Consider the following 21773-nt stretch of genomic DNA (forward strand, 5'->3'; position numbering starts at 1 on the left):
ATTTGTCCAAACACCTTCCAAATTGACAAATGAAGAGGACAAATAGGGACTCACCTTTGAAGATGCCCTAGATAATCATTCTTGGTCGAACCACCGAACCACACTTTTTTTTTCTAGTGGTAAGTTATAAGATCACTTAAGTACATCATCGAGCTTACTAAACCGTGTGAATTGGAAGAGGTCCAAATGTGGTCATTAACGGCCGACAAAGGCTGCAAAGAAAGTTTCGCTAGATCGACGTTGTTGTGCTACATTTAATTTGTACAATATCTAGGTACATCATATTAGTCCGGGGATTATTCCTCCTTTTCTCGAAAAAAATTACTCCTACATCATATTAGTCGAAAGTCACTCTATCATCTTCCCCACTTCCACGTTCCATGTCCGTCAACAACCGAATGGTTGTTGCATGATCGGGCCCAGGGCTACCAGAGGTGTATTTTATTTTCCACGTTGTGCCACCACCACACAATTGTTGCGAGCTTTCGATTGTACGTACACGATGGGTGGTCAAAGTTGTCACTGTACAGCGTAGGCTGTGCCTGAGAACGCTCCACGAGGGACAAGGAGGTTTGAGGGACGGCAACTCTTGTTCCTCGAGATTGTACACCGTGAGAGCCGATACCAAGAGTGCAGTGTTGAGCCACTAGTCTCTTTTGTGGACGGTTACAACATCCTTTTATTGTTCGTTAACGGTATCTTCGTTCCTAAATATATAAAAAATCATATTTTTGTCCCAAATAAACCTGCAAAGTTCTTAAAGTTCGACTGAGTTTATAAAAAAAATGTATCGACATTTAGAATATCCTATAAAAATATAAAATTCGACCTTGTTAAGGTTTTCTTATTTCCTACTTCAAATCTTCCGACGGAAAGTAAACATCACAGGGCCCAAACTATCCGCCGCCACCGGGCTCGACGCGACGCAAACGGCAAATGACAACGCCAAACCCAGGATTACGGAGGGAACCTGGGCCGGGTGTGTGTGCGAATATTTGCAGATACGTCCTCCTCTCCCGGGAGGAGAAGATCCTGTCGGATTCGAGCATCCTCCCCTCCCAACATCGAATCTCCTGCCCTTTCTCACACTATCTCCACCTACCCTTCCCGGTCTCCATTCCCGACAGAGGGAGTAAGGGAGGAGGAGAGGAGGAACCGCACACTGTAAGAGCAGGCCGGTACTGGGGAGGTTGCGGCGGCCCATCCGGTTCCCAATCCCACGATACGCTTCTAATCTCTCTCCCCCTAATTGATTTGCTCTGTCTTACTAGCAGAAGAAGCTCCAATTTGAAAGAGCCGCTAACAATCAATTGAGGTCCCGGGGATAATCATCAGAATTCGTCGTAATTTCTTATGCTAGCAATGAGTGGTGCTCCGGATGCCATGCCGTGCCGTTTTTTTTCCTTCCGTGGTTGCTATGTTAACAAACGATGATTAAAGAGAGATAGTTTTTTTCTTGTCCGTTCCTTGCATTGGTGGAGGACAAACAAATTTTGAGGTAGGGCGAATTCCTATCATAACACCATGAGTTAATATATATATATCACATTTAATATTTTTTAAGTTTGCAAAAAATATTTCAATTAATTTGGTTTTTCAGACTTTTTAGGATTTTTTTTATTGTTACATCTTATGATATATCGCCTAGTGATATTTATGTTAATTATTAATTTTCATCATATTATATGTGAAATCAACCATAATCGAAAGATCATAATACAAATATCTATAACATAGAATATACAACAATTATTATGATTTACAAACAGTTCTTCGGTGGGGTGAGTAGACGATCAACAACTCAAATCTTTATAAGAGTAAATCTATAGTTATATTTTGATTCCAAAGATATCTTCATACATGCCGAGTTGAAAATATCAAGTAGATATTTGGCTAATAAACGACGACCTTTCTCCATACTTCGAGAGAGATGCTATCTTATGAGAAATAGCTACACAATCTGAAACATAATATGTGAGTCTGTTAAAATCAGAACTCATCTATACCAATATATTAAATTGGAGTTAGTGGTGATGGTATGGGCATTGCGGTCGCGATATGTCACTTCACTGAAATTACGTCCAATATGCCACCTAATACCTCAGGTCCTGAAGCCGTCCATCTTCGTCCATCCTCAATGCAAGCCCCCTCCTCTCGATCTCCCACACAACACGAGTGCAAACTCCCGTCCTCCTCAGTCCCCACACGAAATGGATCTCCGGCACGAGAAAAATTATTCCGTAGCAACGCACGGACACTCTGCTAGTAAAACAATACACCACGTGGGCATGGTTATCATATCTACTGTCATTGTCATTAAGTAAGATGATTTCTCTATCAACTTTCATTAAGCAAGAAATACGAGTAAATGTATGACAGTTAATACATCAATGAACAATCATACATAGACATCAACAGTAGATAGCCAAAATAACTTAGAGTGCAAAAGTTGCGTCTCTCGGAGAACCCGCCTTTGCAGGCTATATCGTCGTCGATCGCGCAAAGTCACGTTGGAACGCCACACACACCACCTCACACAGGCGTTGAAGACAGGCCGCCGATGTAGGCGGCAATTGACCCGTCGCCACGGCCTCCTACGACGTCTTTCTCAGACCCCGTCCAAATGCATAGCTGACAAATCATCGCAATCGCTGCTTCTAATAATTCAGAGTTAAATTAGTTAAAATTTTGAAAATTCGTTTTATATAAAAACGCAGATACAAAATCTAAATGACCAAATAAATGTATATTTAACAACGATTTAATAATTTGTCTTAAAATTAATCTGAATGGACTTGATGGAATGGTTACGTCGTGCGTTCCTTTATTCGTCTTAAACACCAGAGTAATGATGTTATTCTCTTTTGCTCACTGTAGTTTGCCCAGACTCCTTATCTCCTTGCCGAGCGACCCAGCCCTCTCGCTCCGCGGATCTTCGTCCTCCTCGCGCGAGCGCCGCCACTCATCACGCTGCCGGGTGCCGAGCGCCCGAGCCCCCTAGCTCGTCTTCCTCCTCGCTCGAGCGCCTCCACCGCAGGTTAATCTCCCCTTCGATTCTCTCGCTCCCGACCGTTTCTCCTCCCATCACCCCACGAACGGATTCCGCCCTTTAGATCCCCGTTTCATAATCTTCCCCAATTCGTAACTGAGGCAAAATTCAAGGTAGGGCGGCCGCCCTACCTTGCCCTACTGGGTCCTCCGCCCGTGGTTCCTTGTGATAAGTGGTGCAGAGTGACTGACCGAGTGAGCCACCCAAGTGATTATTGTGCCTTGCTGTTTGTATGCTGCTGTCGAATAACTCAGTTGGTCTGAACTTGATCCATGGACCCCTTTGGAGCAAGCATTGTTTGCATTAGAACGTTACCCTTGTTGCGCAATTGAGCTAGGAAATTGATGGGTCCAAATCCTAGTTATTTGGAGCAAAAATTGAACTCATTTCTGCCTGTTGCCTGGCTAGAATTGTTTTACAAAAATGTGTCACTTGCACGCTCTACATGCCAGTACCTCTTTGTTTAAACTATGCTTCACTTCTGACACTTAAACAATGTTCCACCCAACTTTTTCCCTTACAGGAACATTGTCTGTTCTGCTTGTTTGAGCAAGTACACGCAGTTCAAATAAATGGGAGTTCAGGTAGATCAAAGATCTTCCGTGGGTCTAGATAGCCTCTACGGGGTACAACTTACGGGCCGGTCACAGTATAGTGATGATGAACTTGTCAAAACTAGCATCATGGATCCGTCAACTTGTGAACAGCAGGAAGGTTTTGGCTTGACCCGTAGTTTGCAAATCCGGTAGGTTTTTGGTGCCATCGTTAAGAACACCACCCAGAAAATTGTTAAACTATTACTTCAATGAAGCACTTAAATAATGATTTGTCTTGTAACTGCAGGCGACTATGGCAACAAAGACCTCCATGCCTGAAGCCCATCCACTGTAGTCTCTCATGTATGGTCAATAAATCATGCTACGCAAAGTCCTGTTTGGTAACTTAAATGCTCAAATTTTGTTTTAAACCAGGTGATAAACATGCTGGTGAAACTATTGCTAATGTTGTCACGTCACTTCCTTTCATTGTTCTTGGACTGCAGACACCTAGGCAAGTACAAACTCCTTCTTAGTGCATTTTGCCTGATGAATTTTTCACTAACGGTTACGCACCAGTTCTGCAGAAAGAACTTGAATACTGCACTTTATGCCAACTCGCTGATTGGAGTTGGAGTTGCATCTAGCTTGTATCATACTTCGAGAGGAGAAATCAGAAAATACATGCGGTGGGCAGATTATACAATGATTGCCACTACAACACTAGTAAGTAGATATGTTTATAGGGTTACTTTTGAATCAGAATTTATGCTCTTGTTTAGACCACAATCAGGACGAAGAATGGTGAATTACATATGAATTTGTTCCGTTATCTCTTGATAGTGGAACCCGGTCGTATGACCGTTTAAAAAAATAAAAAATATATAACCCAACTTGGTTTGTTCATTCTGCTTAACAAATAAAGCCATCTGCATTACCACAATCTGCTAAAAATTTAACCACGTGAACAACTACTTGAAAATTACAAAATGCACATGTCACAACCTTCTTATGATTTGAATGTTTGATATATCATTTTGCATCAGCCTGATCTGTAGCTTGTACTTTACTCTTTAGGTTATTAACTGTTTTTAGTATCATATTATGAGTTATTAGTGCAGCTTCTTTTTGAAGCATTTGATCTTCTTGATATTTTAATGAGACATGTTTCATGCAGTGCCTAACAAGAGCGCTTCGTAATGAACATCCAAAATTACTAATGGCAGCATCAACATTGCTCCTACCATTCCAGCCCTTGATGGTCACAGCCCTCCACACTGGGATGATGGAGGCAAGTACAGAGTATTCTTAACAGCCCATGTGGTCACACCATGCTACTTTGACAAACAAGAAACCAGCCTAAGGATTTACTTGTCACATCAATCTTTTACCTTGCCCTTGAAATGACCAATAATAGCTTTCTTTCTTCCTCCTCAGGTTTCATTCGCAAAACGAGCATCGATCGAGCCGGAGCTCAGGATGGCGCATAACCTGCACAGGATGTCGTCTCTATTGGGAGGTGCACTGTTCATCGCTGACGATGTCTTCCCAGAGACCCCCTACATCCACGCGGGGTGGCACCTAGCTGCGGCATTGGGTGTCGGCACATGCAACAAACTTCTTGAATGACAGTACAGATTTCAGAGACATTTCCTTGCTGCCTGCAGGCAATTCTGTTATCAGCAACCAGTTGATAGCAATTCATCAACCTGTCGACATTGATCACTGCACATTGCATAGGTGATAGGTTTACATTGAGTCTAGAAACATTGGAGGATTACTACACGAGCGTACTAGTGCTCTGAGAGTGAGACGAACTAGGTGCAGTACCAGTTTGTGCATGTATTTTGTTGTATATGATGTATTGTAATTGTTGTTACGGAGTACATGAACACTTTGATGAGATGTATGTATTTTGTACGTATTTTTTTATAGAATCGAGATGGATATACTAAGACAAGAAACCTGTAGTCATTTGCGTTGACGCTGATAAAGGATATACAGCTGATACGATGAGTCCCTGCGTTGGCGTATTCTCCTGAATACGCTGTCGGGGGTAGAAGGACGGCATATGGATTTCCGTGTTCAAACGAGCAGAAGACCCAAGCGTCCCGCCAGGCGCCAGCGTAGCAACTCGCAACCACCCAAACCCACCGGAAACCCGTCCTAATCCTACACCGGCCGGGTGTCTCACTTTCACCCCGCGGCGAGATGCTCCCGGCCGCTCTCCTCTCGCCGACGCGCTGCCTGCTCGGCTCCCCTCTCCGCTGCCACGCCCCAACCCAACAACCCGCCGTCTCGCGTGGCCTCCTCCTCCGCGACGCCGGCTCCCCCGTTGTCAAGCGCCTCCCCGCCGGCGACTGGCTCCTCTGGTACCAATCCGGCGCGCGCTTCGCTCTCTCCACCTCCCCCGACGGCCTGCGCTGGAGCCCGCCCGTCGAACCCGACCCCTTGCTGCCCTCCACGGACTGGTGGGTCTTCGACACCGCCGTCGTACGTCCCGCCGACGTCCTCGTCATCTCCGGCCCCGACGCATCATCCCGCCGCTTCCCGTCCTCCGCCGTGTATTGGCTCTACTACACCGGCTCCAACGACGTCCGCCTCGCGTCTCCGTCCCCTGCCGCGGACGTCGTCGCGCTGCCCGGCCTTGCCATTAGCCAGGACGGCCGCCACTGGGCGCGCATCGAGGGGGACCACCATACCGGCGCGCTTCTCGGCGTCGGGGAGGATTACCCTCAAGGGTGGGAGAAACGCTGCGCCGCGGCTCCCAAGGTGGTGCTGCACGCGGACGGGGATCTCCGGATGTACTACCACTCGTTTGATGAAATGTCGCAGAGATACGCGATCGGGGTTGCGAGGTCCAGGGACGGTATCCGGTGGATCCGGGTGGGGAAGGTGCTCGAGGGAGGCGGACCAGGGTCGTTCGACGAAGGCGGAGTGCGGCAGGGGCATGTTGTCCGCGACCGTGCTGCTCGGCGGTACATCATGGTGTACGAGGGTTTGGATAGAGATGGGCGGATGAGCATTGGGATGGCTGTGTCAGAGGACGGGCTGAAGGGGTGGAGGCGGTGTAGTGAGTTGCCAGTGTTGCACCCATCGCAGGAAGATGATGGGTGGGATGTCGCTGGGGTTGGCTCCCCATGCTTGGTGCAAATGGACGGCGTGTATGATTGGAGACTGTATTACATGGGCGTAGGGAGGGATGGCGAGGCTGCAATTGGGATGGCGCATTCAGAGGGTCAGGGTCTTCCGAGGTTTGAGAAGTGTGATGCTGTTCTCATGTAAGGTGAGGAGTCTTGTGTATGTTTCAGCGGATGCAGATGTGGAACTTCTCCATGGCTCCTGAAAATGCTGATCATGAGAATTTTTGTTATGTTAATTTACTTCCTGTCTTGATTGATCCTGCTTCAGTGCTTTCTGCTTTGTAACAGCAATGTAATTGTACTGATTTTATAATGTTGCTATCCACGTTATCTGTCGTCAACAAATATACAAAATAAACACCCCATGTCAAAGTCCATTAGAGAATCAATTGTGTTTACTTTGGAGATAGTAATGATATGCCTGGGTCTGAACTGTGATGGTGACCAGATGGAACCTGTCTGGACATTGATTTTATATTCTGCCTCATAAAGTTTTATTATCTGTCATTTTGAAAGGTTTTACTATGGTATCAGCTATAACATGATGATAATCACAGATGGATCTAGAATTTAGTGTGTGGGGGTGGATCTGCCAATGATGATAAAGTGTCTTTCAAGAATTGTCCTGCAAGGAGCCCACCGGGCTACAAGCAATCATGATAGCCCAAGGATGTCAGTATGTGAGAACAGATATGGCCAGAACCAAGCAAGATGATTAATTACCTTTGCATATTCCTAATTGACCTTGTCATGAAATGAGAACCAGCTGTTAGTTTTTAGTGCATAATGAACTCCTAGAAGTAATCTGAAACTTATTTGACATGAATTGGATGCAGAATTGGAATAGTCCACCACATTATCAAATTTCTAGTATATTTTCTTTTTTGCCGTAATACATGTTTTCTCTATGCATCTAGGTCTCTATGTGTGAGTTTCTGCTAGGGATGAATGAGGATCATATCCGATCCATCTGCATCTGACAAGATCGGGATCCTTTATCCAATCACAAAAGATATGTGGTATTAGATTCAGCTATTCACGGAGTAAACTTGTATTTGAATAGTTTAATATCTGTACATGAGTAAATAACAAGTTGCTTATTACCAAAAAAAAGCTGATGCGATGTCCACCTGCATTTTTTTACCTATTTTTAACAATTAGGTTCAGCCATTCAGGGAGTAAACTTATATTTGGATAGTTCAATAGCTGCACATGTGTAAATAACAAATTATTTTTACCAACAATAGCTGATGCGACGCCCATCTGCATTTTTAGCTATTTAGGTAAGATCTGTATCGTATACGCTGTCATCTGAACTCGTACTCACATTTTCACTCTACTACATATATGCATATGGATACATTTTTTTTGTATTGTACATGCATGATATATACATTGCTGTAACCTGTATAGGTATCCCTTCTTTTACCTGTTCTTTTCTGAATTGGAGAGAGAAGCTACTTTCGAGATGCATAGCATGATAGGACTGCAATCAGACTGAGTTTTAAGTATTCAAGCCAAGCTTGTTCTATACTAACTGTCAAGTGTTTAATAGTTCCATATGCATATTGTAGTGTCCCTTAGATTATGGAATATCCAACAAATGTAAATATCAAAACGCTTCCACGGTGATATGAACTAGCGAATAATCTTTTGTCTGAACTAATATCTCGTCATATAAATTGTCATGCACATGCCTCCATGGGTAGCATGATGCCGATTCTTGAAGGTGCATTGTTTTTATGGGCTTTCCTTACCATTTATCTTGTGTGTTGCGAACACTAGGCGGTGTCTAAATGATTGAATGAAAAGATGACGGTCTTCTTTGTTTTATGCTACTTAGTATTTGCTACTTTCGCATGTAAGGCAATAACTGGTGTGCTTTTATATTGGAGGTATCTTCTCAGGTCGAAATAAAACGAGCTGTCTAAATCATGCTAACTGTAGCATGTGCAGGCTGTAGGGGCTAATGTACTCACGAATTCCATGAGTTCTTGTTCTGTTGTTGCTAGCACCATCTAATACTGGTTGTTGGTTCAACTAGAGGCTATCAGAACCTATGCAAAGTATTATGATGCACAGGTCTGTGTTGGTCTATAATCTTGGCTTCAACATTTTTGTTTGTCTGGATTACAATATCTATAGCAGCTACCCTAGTTACTAACATGGGCAGCAAGCTAAAAGTCTAGTCCTGTATGCACAATGGTGGTTATGTACAATATCATTGTAGTTTTTTCGAGAGTGAACTTTTCAAGTGCCTTATTTGCCACTGGTGCTTCTAGTCTGCAATTCTTGGCTTTAAGCTGGATGTATTTGCAAAGAAGACATTGCATCATATACTCACAGACTCACCTGTACTATTACTATGTATCTTGAAAATTTACTTTTTCTATACTGTTGAAAAATACTATTTGTAGCCCTGTATTCGAAATTTCAACAACTTATACCCTCTAAATTTAATGCAAATTACCACCTATTCATGCAATCTCTAATCTGATTCCAAACGAATGCCTACACCTCGAAAAAATTCCAATAGCTTCAGATCAGTAACTTTCTTTTTGTGAGGTTCAGATCAGTAACTTGACGTGTCTAATTGTTCATGTTAAGGCCTACCAGCTGCCTTCTTGGTTTGTGCAATTTCAATTTCATTGGGATAATACTTGTTAATTTTCCTTCATTTGAAATAAGGATTAATTTCTTATATGCCACTGAAACTTTGTGAGATTCTTATGGTCTGGGCCCACATGTTAGTGCGACAGCAAGTGGAATCTAAGGGACGAAGCAAACATTTGCTGCAGCAGTTTACAAGACAAAATGGCAGCTTCTGAGCATTATGATGACCGCCCAAGCCTTCTGATGGCACCTAACCTACAGAAGAAGTTGATCTGTTCTGTAAAGCCATGTGCAGAGGAAAGAACCAGTGCCACGATCTTGAATAATGCAATGTTATATAGTTATTTCAATGGGGTCATGGTTGTCCTTACTTTCTGCATTGCGAGGTAAGTGTTTCATCCCTGGCCTTTCTTGTCCATTTAGGGTGCCCACATGTTTTCTACTCTACAGAATGTCACTGTGCTGTTACAAATTAACACCGGTAGTATGTGATAATGCTTGTTTTCATGGAGTAGTTTCAATATCCTTGTTTCCCCCCTCTTTCTGCTGTACTCAGTCGAGGTACACTCGAACCATACTATTATACTGAGCATTTATTTTTTAGGTTGAAAGTGCTTGTTTTCTTGTTCACTTCTCCAGAGTGAATAGTGCTGCTCTGATATCCACCTGTTGTATTTATGCAGTATTACATTATTGATCTTTTTGTTCTGATTTTCCCTGACATTGGCCATCTTTGTGTTTTTCAATCTGCCATCTTTTCAATAACTGTTAATCTTTTAGCTAAATGTTTGCAATTTGCAGTGTTAAATTGTTCAACTTTTTTCATTATTCATATTAAAAAGATCCAAAGGGACTCTCGAGGGGGGGGGGGGGGGGGTGGCTTCATCTTAACAGTACTGGTTAATCATTCTCAGTTTGATTCAAAAGAAAGGGAGACACGGCAACTTGGGCGTTGAAACAACAACTGTAAAGTCCTTGGGTCTTGATTATAGTGTCTGTCATGGTCCTGGAGGCTAACGTGCAGCATCTTCCTTCTTTTTAGACCAATAACAGGACAGCAGCAGAAAGGAATATGGTTTATTTACTGCATCCCCACAGTAGTTAATTATTTCACTACACATGGAGGGAAAACTGCAATCTGTTGAAGCAGTTGTGGACTTGTAGTGCGTTGCGCTCTTCCTATTTTCCTTGCGACTTTGGATGATTCAATGGATTTTCTTAGAAGTTATTATTAACAAAATAAAAATAAATAGAGAGGACCCCATCTTAGAGCAATGGTGGTGGCTGCGATGGCAGTTCCGAGTTCACCATGCCGAGGATGCCGCTCCAGTAGGTCTTGCTCTCTCCATCTCCGGAGACCTGGTTGCTGTGCTCAGCATGGCCATTGCTAGATTCACCCCAGCATTCTGATGTACCATGCACGCTGGATCCATCAAGCAGCATATCTGTGAAGCCAGCTCCCACACCGACCATCCCTGTGAACCATGGCTGCTCGGAGCCAATGATGTCTTCTCCCCTCTCCTTGCCTTCCAGTCCTTGCAGTTGCTGCTTGCTGAGGAACTTCCACTCGCTTTCTTCGCCCTCCAGCTCATCGCATGTCTGCTGCCACATCGTGGAGTTGCTTTTGGATATCCCTAGGCTGGTGGTCACTTGGATTGGTAGCATACCACTGTTACTTCCTGTGAACGTTAGCGTGGAGGTGGGTGACTCCAAGTCTATCTCTGCACCCTGCCATGCATGCAACACATCGAGGCATGGGGAAGCAGCTGAGGCAGACGGGTTCATTGGTTGCGGATGGAGTGAAGTTTGTGTAGAAGCTGAAGTGCGCATCTTGGATTCTTGAGCCAGGCGTCCCTCAGCTTCAAGGCGGGCACTCTCCCATTGGGCCATGTGGCTGAGACTGGCTGCGGCCTTGGCTGATTTGATGTCTGCGGTGCCTATGAGAGCTCCATTGGTGGCTTTGTGGGTGACAGGGTCGATCCCCATCTTGGCCAGCCTCTTCTTGAGGTGGGTGTTCCAACAGTTCTTGATCTCATTGTCGGTGCGCCTCGGCAGATGTGTTGCTATGGCAGACCACCTGCACAGTCCCAGGAAGCAAGCTTGTGAGCTGAGGACACTTCTTGCATTAATATTCCTGGGCAACATAACACACATAATACTGAAACCCTTTGTTTGAACTGCAGAAACATGGATTCTGAATGCACGGAAGTTGAGAGGAGGAAGATGAGGTGATAGAATTAGAATGCAAATACTTGGTACGTGCAGCACAATTAATTGGTGCAGTTAGACTTGCGCAAAAAGCAAAATAATGCACTACGGAGGACGAATTTTACTAAGCTCAAACTGAAGCACCAAAATTCTAGTCTCTGTTTAAATGTCAAAATTTAGATATACCCCTTCATTGACCCTTACTTTATATTCCCTTGAATTATTATCATATGGATACATTGTTCTTTATTTTGCTATCATATGTGATGGGAGTGAATGCACATGCATTTTTTTAACGTAAGGCATATGCATGATTACTCTGGGCAGACAGCAGCCTGACAATATCAGATTATGCACTTGATCTCAGACCAAAAATAGAACAGATAAGGCATCAATGACAGGTAAGGCATCAATGACAAAGCAACAAAAAGATCTTTACTACTCAGAAGGGAACTTAAGTGGGTAACTATTTTGTAAAAATCTGGAGTAAACTACTACATCACTGTTACTCACCTGTTGCCAAGAAGAGCATGGAGCTGGATGATGGTCTGCTCTTCCTGCAAGCTGAACTTGCCTCTTTTGATGTCCGGCCTCAGGTAGTTTGTCCATCTCAATCTGCAACTCTTGCCACATCTCTGCAGACCTGCAAGATGGAGGTGGAATTCTCAGTAACTTATATAGCGGCATTTGCTTATTTGCGACAGGATGAAATTCAAGCTTGTCTAGACTCACCGGCCTTGGAAGGCAATGCACGCCAGCTCCCATGCCCATGCTCCTCGATGTAAGCAAGTAGCTTCTCGTCCTCCTCCGACGTCCACGGACCTTTCTTTAGGCCAATCTTGTCACAACATGGTGATCGCCCCATTGGAGTAGTGTAATATGCTACCTTTCAGAAGCCAAGTGCTGAAAGCTGAGTGCAGAGGACCTGCCTGATAAATAGAGCAGGAGGAGGAAGAGCAGGAGGAGAAGGCAAGTTGGAGCTATAAATCATTAGCATGATATGAAGGTATGAACAATGAATTTTTCCATGCCTTATCATGACATAATGCCCTTTTGATGGTTTTGTGTTGGTGCAAGTTACTGGATACAAGTTGATGTACAGATCCTCCGTGATCAACTGAATGTAAGAAAAGAGTAACGCACAAATGAAGTGAGGTTAGCATCCAGGTCCCATTGGCTATGGCCCATGAATTAAAAGCTGCTATAACTTCATGGTGATCGGACCCCCACAGGCACCGAGTCCAGGTTGGTGATAGCGTAAGGTAAAGAATTGCATTTTCCTGGACTTGTAGTGGGTCAAGGTCCTACTCTGTTCCTTGATTAGGGGATGAATCATCTTAAATTCATTTGGACTCCGGTTTGGATGTTTCCAGTAAATATATGGGGGACTTATTTGAAACTTATGTATTCGAGGTCAGTAATTTATTCCACTATCGAGGTTTGAATCCTTTTAGTATTTCGGTTTTAGCAGTCCAGGATATAAGCATACACACATCAATATTATATGTCTACAAAATGCTTGGAATTAAGGTTTTCATTATGATTTGCCTGGGAATGAACTGTTCTGATGAGCAGATACAGAAGAGTGGAAGCCGCTTAGCAAACGGCATTTGTACTGGTGCAGTTATCCTTGGACTGGAAGTTGTTTTTAGTAATGCCACTAATGCCCATTTGATTTACGGTTTCCACTTTGGTTTGTAGTCTAAACTTGAAGGACTAAATAATTGAACCTATTCCCCATAAAAGAAAAAATGAGCGAGGAACAACTTATGAACTATAGATGTCTTCTAGGGTACAAAATTCATTGTTTCTGGGAGATGTAGGAGGTGTCAGATCATTGCAGAGCTGCTTTTAAGAAGAAAGAAAAAGATAAATGAATATGATTGCAGCCTTTTCCGATGAACAGCGTTATTGATACTGTTTGCAGATAGTGTCAGCTTACTAGTATAAATGTATTTGTAAGGATTTTTTTTCAACGACTGTACTATAAATGTATGATGCAGTGCATACAACATTACAACCATAAAATTTTTTGTTAATACATATATAATTTATATAAATCAAACTACCAAATCATTAAAAATAATGCAGTTTCGTTGTTTTTCACTCTCTTTTCAGTTAAATCATTTCTGGGCATGAATTTTTCTACACTTGCGAATCACCTGTCCCATTTTTCTTTTAAGAAAACACAAAACTATTTGCCTTGATCCATGATCAATAGATAAAGTATTTGCAAGGCCCCTCCCAGTTGAAGACAGCAGCGTTTTGCTGCTTCCAAATCCACCGAGCTGTGAGCATATAATTGAGGATAAGCACTGAGGTGGAGTCCAAGTCTGATTGCCACCGACTCCAATTTTATCAGGCGGGACGTGCGAAATGTTTGAATAAGATTTCTCCCACAGATGACACACATCTGTCACATTTATTACATTTAGATGGGGCATCATTTGGGCATACAAAAAGTTGATATACTTTATACATATTTTTGGTCCCATCTTCCTTTGTTTTATAGAAAAACGTTCCCATTTGTCCTTTTTTATATCCCACATAAAATTCTCTAAAAGATTACAAGTGTGGATGATTGTCCTAGTGTGTGCAATATCTATGATTTTAGGTTTTATGGAACCTTCCTAATATCCCATCCATAATGCAAATGGTTACCTCTAATAGCATTTTTGTATCTTCCACATTTTCTATACCATCTCCCCTTTTTGTGTTTACTAACAAGATTACATATCCTTGACGTCTCTCAGTCATCAAATATGTGTTTGTTAACTGGCAAATAGATTCTCGCATTGCTTATTTTAGGATTATGTGAAACAACAAAAAGTCTAAATGATTCTGATCATATTAAATAAATAAAAAAGTATGATACATGAATTCCTAGTAAGTGTGCCATCAATTTTTTCCCTCTAAAACTATTTTTTCTCTAAAAGTCTAATATAATTAATGGAAAACTATTTAGATTGGTAATGTGATAATATTGTTGTTAAATTTTCATGAATGATATTTTCATATGTTTTATATTTTTATACTTTAATATGCATATAAATGGTAACAGTCAAAATGCATGTTGGAGACTGCGTCATTGTCTAAAATGTCATTTATTTCTGAACGAAGGGGGTAAGAAACATGTCTTGATGTTTTCTTATGGTTCTATGTTCTTAGTGTGGTTCTTGTCCAAAACCAACTAATCTGATACCGAGAGATTGAGAAGCTTATTCACCGAAAATGAGTTCAGCATTGTCATTAGGCAACAATACAAACACAGCGGAAAATTTGGGATTGAATTTTTCAAGCAAATAGTATTTTGTGGTCTGTGGACTCTTGCTAACGGATTATGTTTGCTCTCTTATGGTGGTACATTATACGGGCTAGTTTATGTGAGGCTGGTTGATGTTGTTCTGATCTGTCTTGAATTTCTGAAAATTCTTCTGTTTTTTGCGTTAGGTACCATTTTTATTCTTCTTTTTAATTCATATTATTGATGTTAAAGAAAAGGAGAGATTTTACTTTTTAAACGCAATGCATATAATTTGGAAAATACAAATTATTGAGTAAAAAAGTAACAGAGTGCAGAAATGAAGGAGCACCTAGTCCATTTCTCTTTAATTTGTGTAATATTCTTGATTATGGAGGAAACTGTCTCTGCCTGCTGAACTCTCGATGCCTATCATTCCTCCCTGAAGTCACAAGTTGTAACCAAGCTCATGTTGCCTGATAATTTATCGGCTGTTTTCCCTTTCGTGAGTTTTACAGTAGACAGCACAAGATTTCTGATGCCACGGCCCTGCAGCAGGAAAGTATGGCTACAGAGAAGTAGAAGAAACAAGTGCCAGAGATCTCTGTACTGGCAATTACAGTATTGGCTGATACCCTCAGTGCCTTAATGTGAAAATGCACGGCCTCTTGATGGCACCAAACGGATGGTCTCCTCCAATTACATTTCCGTGAGGTATGCCTTGCCTTATGCAGCTCAGCATTCCACAGGGAGTCGATGCTTGTACTGGAAGTGGTCCAAGCTGCAAAAGCTGTCATCAGCCCACCGATGCACTGAAAGCTCTTATACTGTTTTAATTATATCTCTGTGTGTTAAAGTGTGAACAATGAACGATTCAGTAAATTTTTCGATCTGCAAATGGTTAGATGCGTGAAGGTGTACAGTCTATGGATCCGTGTGACAGGCAAAGTACTTTCTGGACTGTAGAATGGATTAGTTAAGTCAAACACTAGGGGAGCCATTTTGAGTTCTTCACAACCTGAAGGCAAACAACTGCACAACTGCATCTTGTAATTGCAAGTCTTTATTGTGGGCTCGTAACACCTTTTAATATCTTAGGCTTGTTTTTTATCGATTAGAGTTAATTCCTTCCTTGTGTTACACATGAGGTGGCCTAGGCTGTGCTGTGATTTTAGGATATTAGGAAATATTGCCGCACGAGTTGTGAACAGCATGGTTTACCTGGAAGTTAATCAAATGTCAAAAATGAGTAAAGCCTGCTGTTGCAGTGGTGTCAATTTACACACTGCTGTTGTTAGTTGCAATCATCTGACCTAACTGGAATATTGGATGTTGACATCGGTCCAATAACCATGAGGTTTTACTTTTCAAGCAACGTCGACATGAAGATTAGTCCCATCATTTGGCTAAACTATTCTGAAACACTGCCAGCAACCCAAGATTAATTTAGAATTATCATTATTAGAAGCATCTGTAAGTACAGCATGGTTACTATCTGCTGAGCATTTTCCACATGTTAGACAAATTTAGTTAGGTAAGGATGGTTCTTTCGTGCAAGCCTCTAGCAGTGGCTTCGTTTGCTTGTCCTGTACTGTCGTAACGTTCTGATGTTTGTCCTTTTAGCCATGCCGGCACATGAAACATCACGGAAACAAGGCATCAATGTTTTGCTACGATTTTGACACAATAAAGACAGGATTATAATGCTACAAAGGACACGTTTTAATTCTCTTTAGATGTTAGTATCATTAGTGAACCATTTCTGCAAAAGCCATCCTAATTTATTGTTCTGCAGATCTATAGGAGTATGAGGAACAGTCGATCATCTGCCCTAGAATAGAGGTAACACCTTTATGGTCTTCTGATGTTTTTTAACAGGTTTACCATGAGATGACTTATATACACAAATTTGCAATTCTTGGTGATAGTAACAGTAGTACACTACCTCCCAAACATGCATATACTTTACAGATGAAGTAATCATTTCAACTATTGCACCATTGTTGCCAAGTAAAGAAAAGGCAGACACTGTATGCATGTATGTCTATCAGCCAGGCTTGTCATGTCCAACTTGACCTCAGTTGCCATCGGTCATGAGTAGTAAAAATTGACATGACCAATCATTAAAACATCCACTGTTCTTCAACAACAAAAGTGCTGTTCTTTTAAATTTAGCATCATATGGGGATCAATCATGTGATGGTAACTCGAGATCGTTGAGATCCACACGGCTTGCAGGATGACAAGATTGGAATGAGGCGCGGAATATTGGTGACGTGGACCGGATCTCTTCTCCAGGCCCAACCGCAAGCCATTCTCTATTCAATATCCATTAACAGCTAGAACTTTCTTCCAAGACGTGATGCTGGCTGGGGCTGCAAGAGCAGAGTAAGCAAAGTTCGGAAGCAAGTGTCAAGGGCCAATCATTGACAAACATGACTTAATTAACCAGGCTATCATGAATCGTATCTGCAATTCTGCTTTGGTATCCTTCTTATATACAGACACAGAATTGCTTCAAGAAAAATACAGACGAAGAAGAAGATTATAAATGGACCGGTAAGAAGCATGCATGGGTAGATGATTACTTGATCTTTTTCCAACATTATTATTACCAAGTACTTCTTCCGATACATAATAGGTGTCTCGGATTTAGTACAAAGTGTACTAAAATCTGAGACACTAGCTTATTATGGATCGAAGGAAGTAATTAATTAGTCCATGTACATGCTTGGAGAAGAATGTACATTTGGATGGAAGTAGAAACTGGCATTAGGTCTTTAATTACTTTCTATTGGAACAGACACATCAATCTGTATGTGCTAAAAATCTCCCTTCATCCCATATTAAGTGACTTTTTATTACATGTATCTAGACGTTTTTTAGGCATAGATACATCCATATTTAGACAAATTTTAGTCACTTAATATGGGATGGAGGAAGTAACACACATTCCAATTCACAAGTGATTTGCATGCATTATAATTACGGTTTTGCTATTTCTTAGGCGACTGAGAAATAACTATTTCTTAGTCGATGATAACAACCTTTTGATTCAATCATTGAGATTCGTGTAGGATTAATGTAGGACCGATGGATAAGAAAATCTTGATTTGATCGCTACGATTGTTGGTTGAGAAATAACTATTTCTTAGGCGACTGAGAAATAGACACTCCCTTATAATTACGTGCATACATGTACAAGTACAACTAGTAGTTGATCTATGTATATTACACATGGAATCTTATATCTATGTGCCTTTCAGCAACCAAAGTTCCAGTAGGACTCATCGAGGTGAAGAGGGACGACAGAAATGTACGAGATCTCTGCCTCGCTGCTGCTGGTGAGCTCGCTTCCTGGCGAAGCACCGCGCTTTGGTATGTCGTAGCCACCGTACTCCAGAAGCTCTGGCAGATCGTCTGTAGCACTGATCAAGCTGGAACGCTGCTGCAATATGTGCAAGGTAGAAGTAGAACAGTACGGTCCCAGCTGGTCGTCGTCATAGAGAGGCCAAAATGGTGAGGCGCAGCTTGGACGGTCCACGATCAATGACGGATCCACGTGATGAACCAAGGCATCATTCTCATGGGAGGTCATGGCACGGTTATTTGTATCCCATGGGTCGTCAGAGAGCACCTGCGATGCCGCTCGCTCTGCTGCCTCCTCGCCGTTGCAACCATCTGAGTCCATTGGAAGGAGATGCCCTGGAGATGTTTGCCCATGCAATGCCTCTCCCTGCCCCAGGTCCCTCTCCAACGTCCTGTGATCACTTGGAGGCTTCTTCACGAACACCCTGCAGATCACCCACTCGCCCTGGCATCGCAAGCCCCGAATTGAAAAACCGAACACATCATCAGTAAGTCACACTAGAAAGCAAATCAATTCAGACCTCAATGGATCAGTTTGATTAATTAACTGCATGTTTATCCTGTTATCTTTTTCGAGACATGCATGAACCATGAAGTATACCTGATCAGCTCTGGAACAGGCGTTCCTGCTTCTCTGCCCCGCCAGCAGCATGTACTCGTGCATGACCCAGCTGGTCTTCTCCCCTCTCGGCGCCCTGCCGCGGTGGAACACAAGCGTCTTCTTGGTGCCGACGAGTCGATTGCTTTCCCTGCTGCAGTGCACGTCCTTGTCCTTGCCCGTCGACTTCCAATACCCGCCGGCGGTCGAGCGCCGGGCGCGTGCACCGGACGGGTACCTGATGCTCCTCTTGCAGAAGAAGTAGTAGCACTCGTCTCCTCCTGATCCGGCCGTCATTGCCGCCTTGCCCGTGGCTGTGCATGCAAAGGAATTGAGTAACTCGAACCGTGTCCTTGGAAACCGGTACGTATAACGTATGGAGCATCTCCCGTGAAATTCACATGCACGGTCCCAATTAATTAATTAGATCAAAAAATGTGTGCAAGGTGCACGAGTGATATGCGTGTACATACAAGGCAGGTCCCATGGTTCGGACTTGTAGAGGTCGACGTCGCGGATTGCGGCGGAAGTGAAGCTGGCGTCCATGGCCTTGTTGCCGAGGTAGAAGGTGACGAGCTCCTCGTCGGTCGGGAAGAACCGGAACCCCGGCGGTAAGCACCCCATTTGCCACTCCCCTTCCATCTGGTTGAAAACAACGCCATGCATGTAGCAATATCTCAATCTCAGACTAAGGTTGCATGCCTGCATGTTTCTTTGGACGAGCATGATAATAAGGTTACAGCTAAAACAGTAGTGCATCGTAATTTAAAATTTCCACGCATGCACGCATCATGCGTGTGCATGCATGAGATTCGCGGGAAATTTTTTTGAAGGAGATCATCGAGAACGTACATAGGTGTCTGCTAGATGCGCGCGCTCGCCGATTTCCAGGAGCAGAAGCGAGCGGCCGGCGACTGCGTCGAGCAGAGGTTTGCAAGACGGCCCTGTTTTTTTATAATGGCGCCGAGATCGGAGGCGCAGCCTTTCTACAGTTCTGGCTTTGCGTTTGCGTTTGCGTGTGCTTTGCTGACATGTCCCTGTCTCCAAAGTGTGCAGATAGCGGGAACTGCAGACAGCTTTGATCGTGATGACGTGGACATCTCGCTCAGATACCCGCCTTGCTCTGTAGCCTCGTTGCAACCTAGACAGAGAGTAGATCCATCCAAGCATGCATGTGTACAACGTCGATCTCTGGTGTTTGCAAGTCTCGATCCTATATTAATTCCTTTCTTTTTAACCAGTTTGATGGTAAGTTACAAGGAATATTTAGAGGAAGCAGCGAGATAGCTCGTGATGACGTGGACATCTCGCTCAGGTACCCCCTTTGCTCCACTTCCGAAGGTTTCATTTTGCTAGCCGTGCTGGAATGTTTCCTCCACCTGTGAAGGTTTCAACATGTGGACATGTGGGGCTGAAATTTTTTTTAATGAGATCAAACGTATTTTTTTTTGCTAAATAAGGTAAAATGTGTCTAGAGGCAGTAAAATGTAGAGCACATTTGCACATACTTCTGAGAGCTCGTTTCGTTTCTCCTTGTTGATGTGAAACTTTAACAAGCTAGAGATTTTACTCATTTCTAGTCTACTGGAATAGTACCGGATAGCAACAGATGTACACATAACTCGTGGCCAGCCGTGCGCATTCGCTGTGAGAGAATGCACATACGTATTGTACTGGTAAGTCCCTGTCGCATGCTGTCTCTGTATACGGATATTCGGCATTGTCTGCGTGTCGACAATTGTTCCGACCGAGCACGTAGTACATGTATTGATAACACGCATGACATGCCAGAAGTCTACCGTTTGTTAATTGAATTTATGCCAAAATTTTGTTTGCATTTGTACGCTACTACTCTCTCCAACTACTAGATAACAATTGAACAGCAATGTTCATACAGATAACTTTTCAGTTATTTTTAATTATGTTACTGCCAGAAAGAGCTTTCCATATCAATTAATTGCACAGACTTCACTCAACAAAATACCTAGACTAATTAGTTGATGATATGTACATGCGTGTATTGCTGGAATTATTTTTTGCCAGGTCTTGATTGATGTAGTACTACTATACATTATATATGCTTGTACAGGGGGCGTGGTCCTTTTGTCTATATAACGCTAGCTAGCTGGGGGTGCATGTTCTGTGTGGCCGAAATAATTGTGTGTTGCCAATAATTGTAATTAACCGTTTGATGGTGATGTACGTGGGAATAGGGCCCGATCGAGGAGGACCAGGGTGCAGCAGGCGGTCACCAGCTTAACACACACGTACGTACTCTTTTCCTTGCATTGCAAGTTGCAAATGGATCGTGGATAATTCGCTGGATCGATATGCGCCACGTCACTGACGTTAACATTGTGCTAATCGAGAAAGGCCTAATCTCGATAATTAATCGTGTGCGATCATCTATCATTATTTTCTGAGCGCACACGATTCTTGACCTCACTCCGTCACAAAACTCGTTGAGTTGCTTGCTAATTTTTTTTTATTTCAGAAAAAGAGCAATTTTTGCTAATTGCTACTTCCACGTAAAAGAAGAAAAAAAAGAACAAGCTTTCTACATAGGCCTCGGAATAACTATAACTATGACATATGGTTGAACCAACAAGAGTTCTGGCTCAATGTATAGCCCATAAGCCCAAGATCTTGCGCAGTGGATTCAATAAATATTGGAGCGGGATACAGACTGCGAGCCCATGAACAAAAACAAATACCCATCCCGACCTCATTTTCTGTTACCGGCGCTAGGAATGTTTGGAAGGAGAGATGTTCCATTAGGATAGAGCTCGAAATCATTTTGCTTGTATACTTTGTTTAATTAGGATAGAGCTCTTGTACGGTACCCCGGATTTATTATGCGTCGTGTCTATTTGAGCCGATCTAGTGGTTAGTATTATTTAGTATTCCATTCTTAATCTCACGAAGTATTGAGTCAAAAAAAACCAGTGTACCTCAGATGGAGGGCAAAAACGTAATCACTTGAGGGTAGTACTGTAAAAACACTCTTAGGATAAGA

At 42.7% G+C, this 21773-nt stretch overlaps 4 protein-coding genes across 6 annotated transcripts; 2 read left to right on the top strand and 2 right to left on the bottom strand.

The window, feature by feature from the left end:
* The first annotated feature begins 2860 nt into the window (after positions 1-2860).
* Positions 2861-5540, top strand: LOC100828613. Of its 2 annotated transcripts, XM_010236852.3 has the most exons (7): positions 2866-3037; positions 3573-3794; positions 3893-3948; positions 4021-4099; positions 4173-4311; positions 4763-4876; positions 5023-5540. In XM_010236852.3, exons 2-7 carry the CDS (start codon positions 3622-3624, stop codon positions 5212-5214), a joined length of 753 nt encoding a protein of 250 aa, XP_010235154.1. In that variant the 5' UTR covers positions 2866-3037; positions 3573-3621; the 3' UTR covers positions 5215-5540. The 2 variants fall into 2 exon arrangements, with proteins under 2 accessions (XP_014756438.1, XP_010235154.1); XM_014900952.2 differs by lacking the exon at positions 3573-3794 and having other exon boundaries at positions 2861-3037.
* A 137-nt stretch (positions 5541-5677) lies between these two features.
* On the top strand, positions 5678-7117 carry LOC100836780. Its single transcript, XM_003572179.4, has one exon. The coding sequence runs from the start codon at positions 5797-5799 to the stop codon at positions 6868-6870; it is 1074 nt and encodes a 357-aa protein (XP_003572227.1). The 5' UTR covers positions 5678-5796; the 3' UTR covers positions 6871-7117.
* Positions 7118-10293: 3176 nt separating this feature from the next.
* On the bottom strand, positions 10294-12910 carry LOC100829213 (transcription factor MYB106). Of its 2 annotated transcripts, none has more exons than XM_024460531.1 (3): positions 12282-12910; positions 12063-12192; positions 10294-11475 (listed from the first exon to the last, which is right to left on the bottom strand). In XM_024460531.1, exons 1-3 carry the CDS (start codon positions 12412-12414, stop codon positions 10608-10610), a joined length of 1131 nt encoding a protein of 376 aa, XP_024316299.1. In that variant the 5' UTR covers positions 12415-12910; the 3' UTR covers positions 10294-10607. The 2 variants fall into 2 exon arrangements, with proteins under 2 accessions (XP_024316299.1, XP_003574525.1); XM_003574477.4 differs by having other exon boundaries at positions 10294-11418; positions 12282-12883.
* A 4978-nt stretch (positions 12911-17888) lies between these two features.
* LOC104584220 (NAC domain-containing protein 46) lies at positions 17889-19760 on the bottom strand. Its single transcript, XM_024460532.1, has 4 exons — positions 19610-19760; positions 19231-19459; positions 18761-19071; positions 17889-18604 (listed from the first exon to the last, which is right to left on the bottom strand). The coding sequence occupies exons 2-4, from the start codon at positions 19421-19423 to the stop codon at positions 18053-18055; spliced, it is 1056 nt and encodes a 351-aa protein (XP_024316300.1). The 5' UTR covers positions 19424-19459; positions 19610-19760; the 3' UTR covers positions 17889-18052.
* Between the last annotated feature and the right edge of the window lie 2013 nt (positions 19761-21773).

This window comes from Brachypodium distachyon, chromosome 3 (genome assembly GCF_000005505.3).
Source record: "Brachypodium distachyon strain Bd21 chromosome 3, Brachypodium_distachyon_v3.0, whole genome shotgun sequence".
NCBI lineage: Eukaryota > Viridiplantae > Streptophyta > Magnoliopsida > Poales > Poaceae > Brachypodium > Brachypodium distachyon.

Coding starts and splice junctions, on each gene's coding strand:
- LOC100829213 (XM_024460531.1), bottom strand. CDS start 12,414: ATGGGGCGATCACCATGTTGTGACAAGATTGGCCTAAAGAAAGGTCCG. Junction 12,193..12,281: donor TGCATTGCCTTCCAAGGCCG/GTGAGTCTAGAC, acceptor TCCATCTTGCAG/GTCTGCAGAGATGTGGCAAG. Junction 11,476..12,062: donor CATGCTCTTCTTGGCAACAG/GTGAGTAACAGT, acceptor TATGTTGCCCAG/GAATATTAATGCAAGAAGTG.
- LOC100836780 (XM_003572179.4), top strand. CDS start 5,797: ATGCTCCCGGCCGCTCTCCTCTCGCCGACGCGCTGCCTGCTCGGCTCC.
- LOC100828613 (XM_010236852.3), top strand. CDS start 3,622: ATGGGAGTTCAGGTAGATCAAAGATCTTCCGTGGGTCTAGATAGCCTC. Junction 3,795..3,892: donor ACCCGTAGTTTGCAAATCCG/GTAGGTTTTTGG, acceptor TTGTAACTGCAG/GCGACTATGGCAACAAAGAC. Junction 4,877..5,022: donor TCCACACTGGGATGATGGAG/GCAAGTACAGAG, acceptor CTTCCTCCTCAG/GTTTCATTCGCAAAACGAGC.
- LOC104584220 (XM_024460532.1), bottom strand. CDS start 19,423: ATGCATGGCGTTGTTTTCAACCAGATGGAAGGGGAGTGGCAAATGGGG. Junction 19,072..19,230: donor CGAACCATGGGACCTGCCTT/GTATGTACACGC, acceptor TTGCATGCACAG/CCACGGGCAAGGCGGCAATG. Junction 18,605..18,760: donor CCTGTTCCAGAGCTGATCAG/GTATACTTCATG, acceptor TTGCGATGCCAG/GGCGAGTGGGTGATCTGCAG.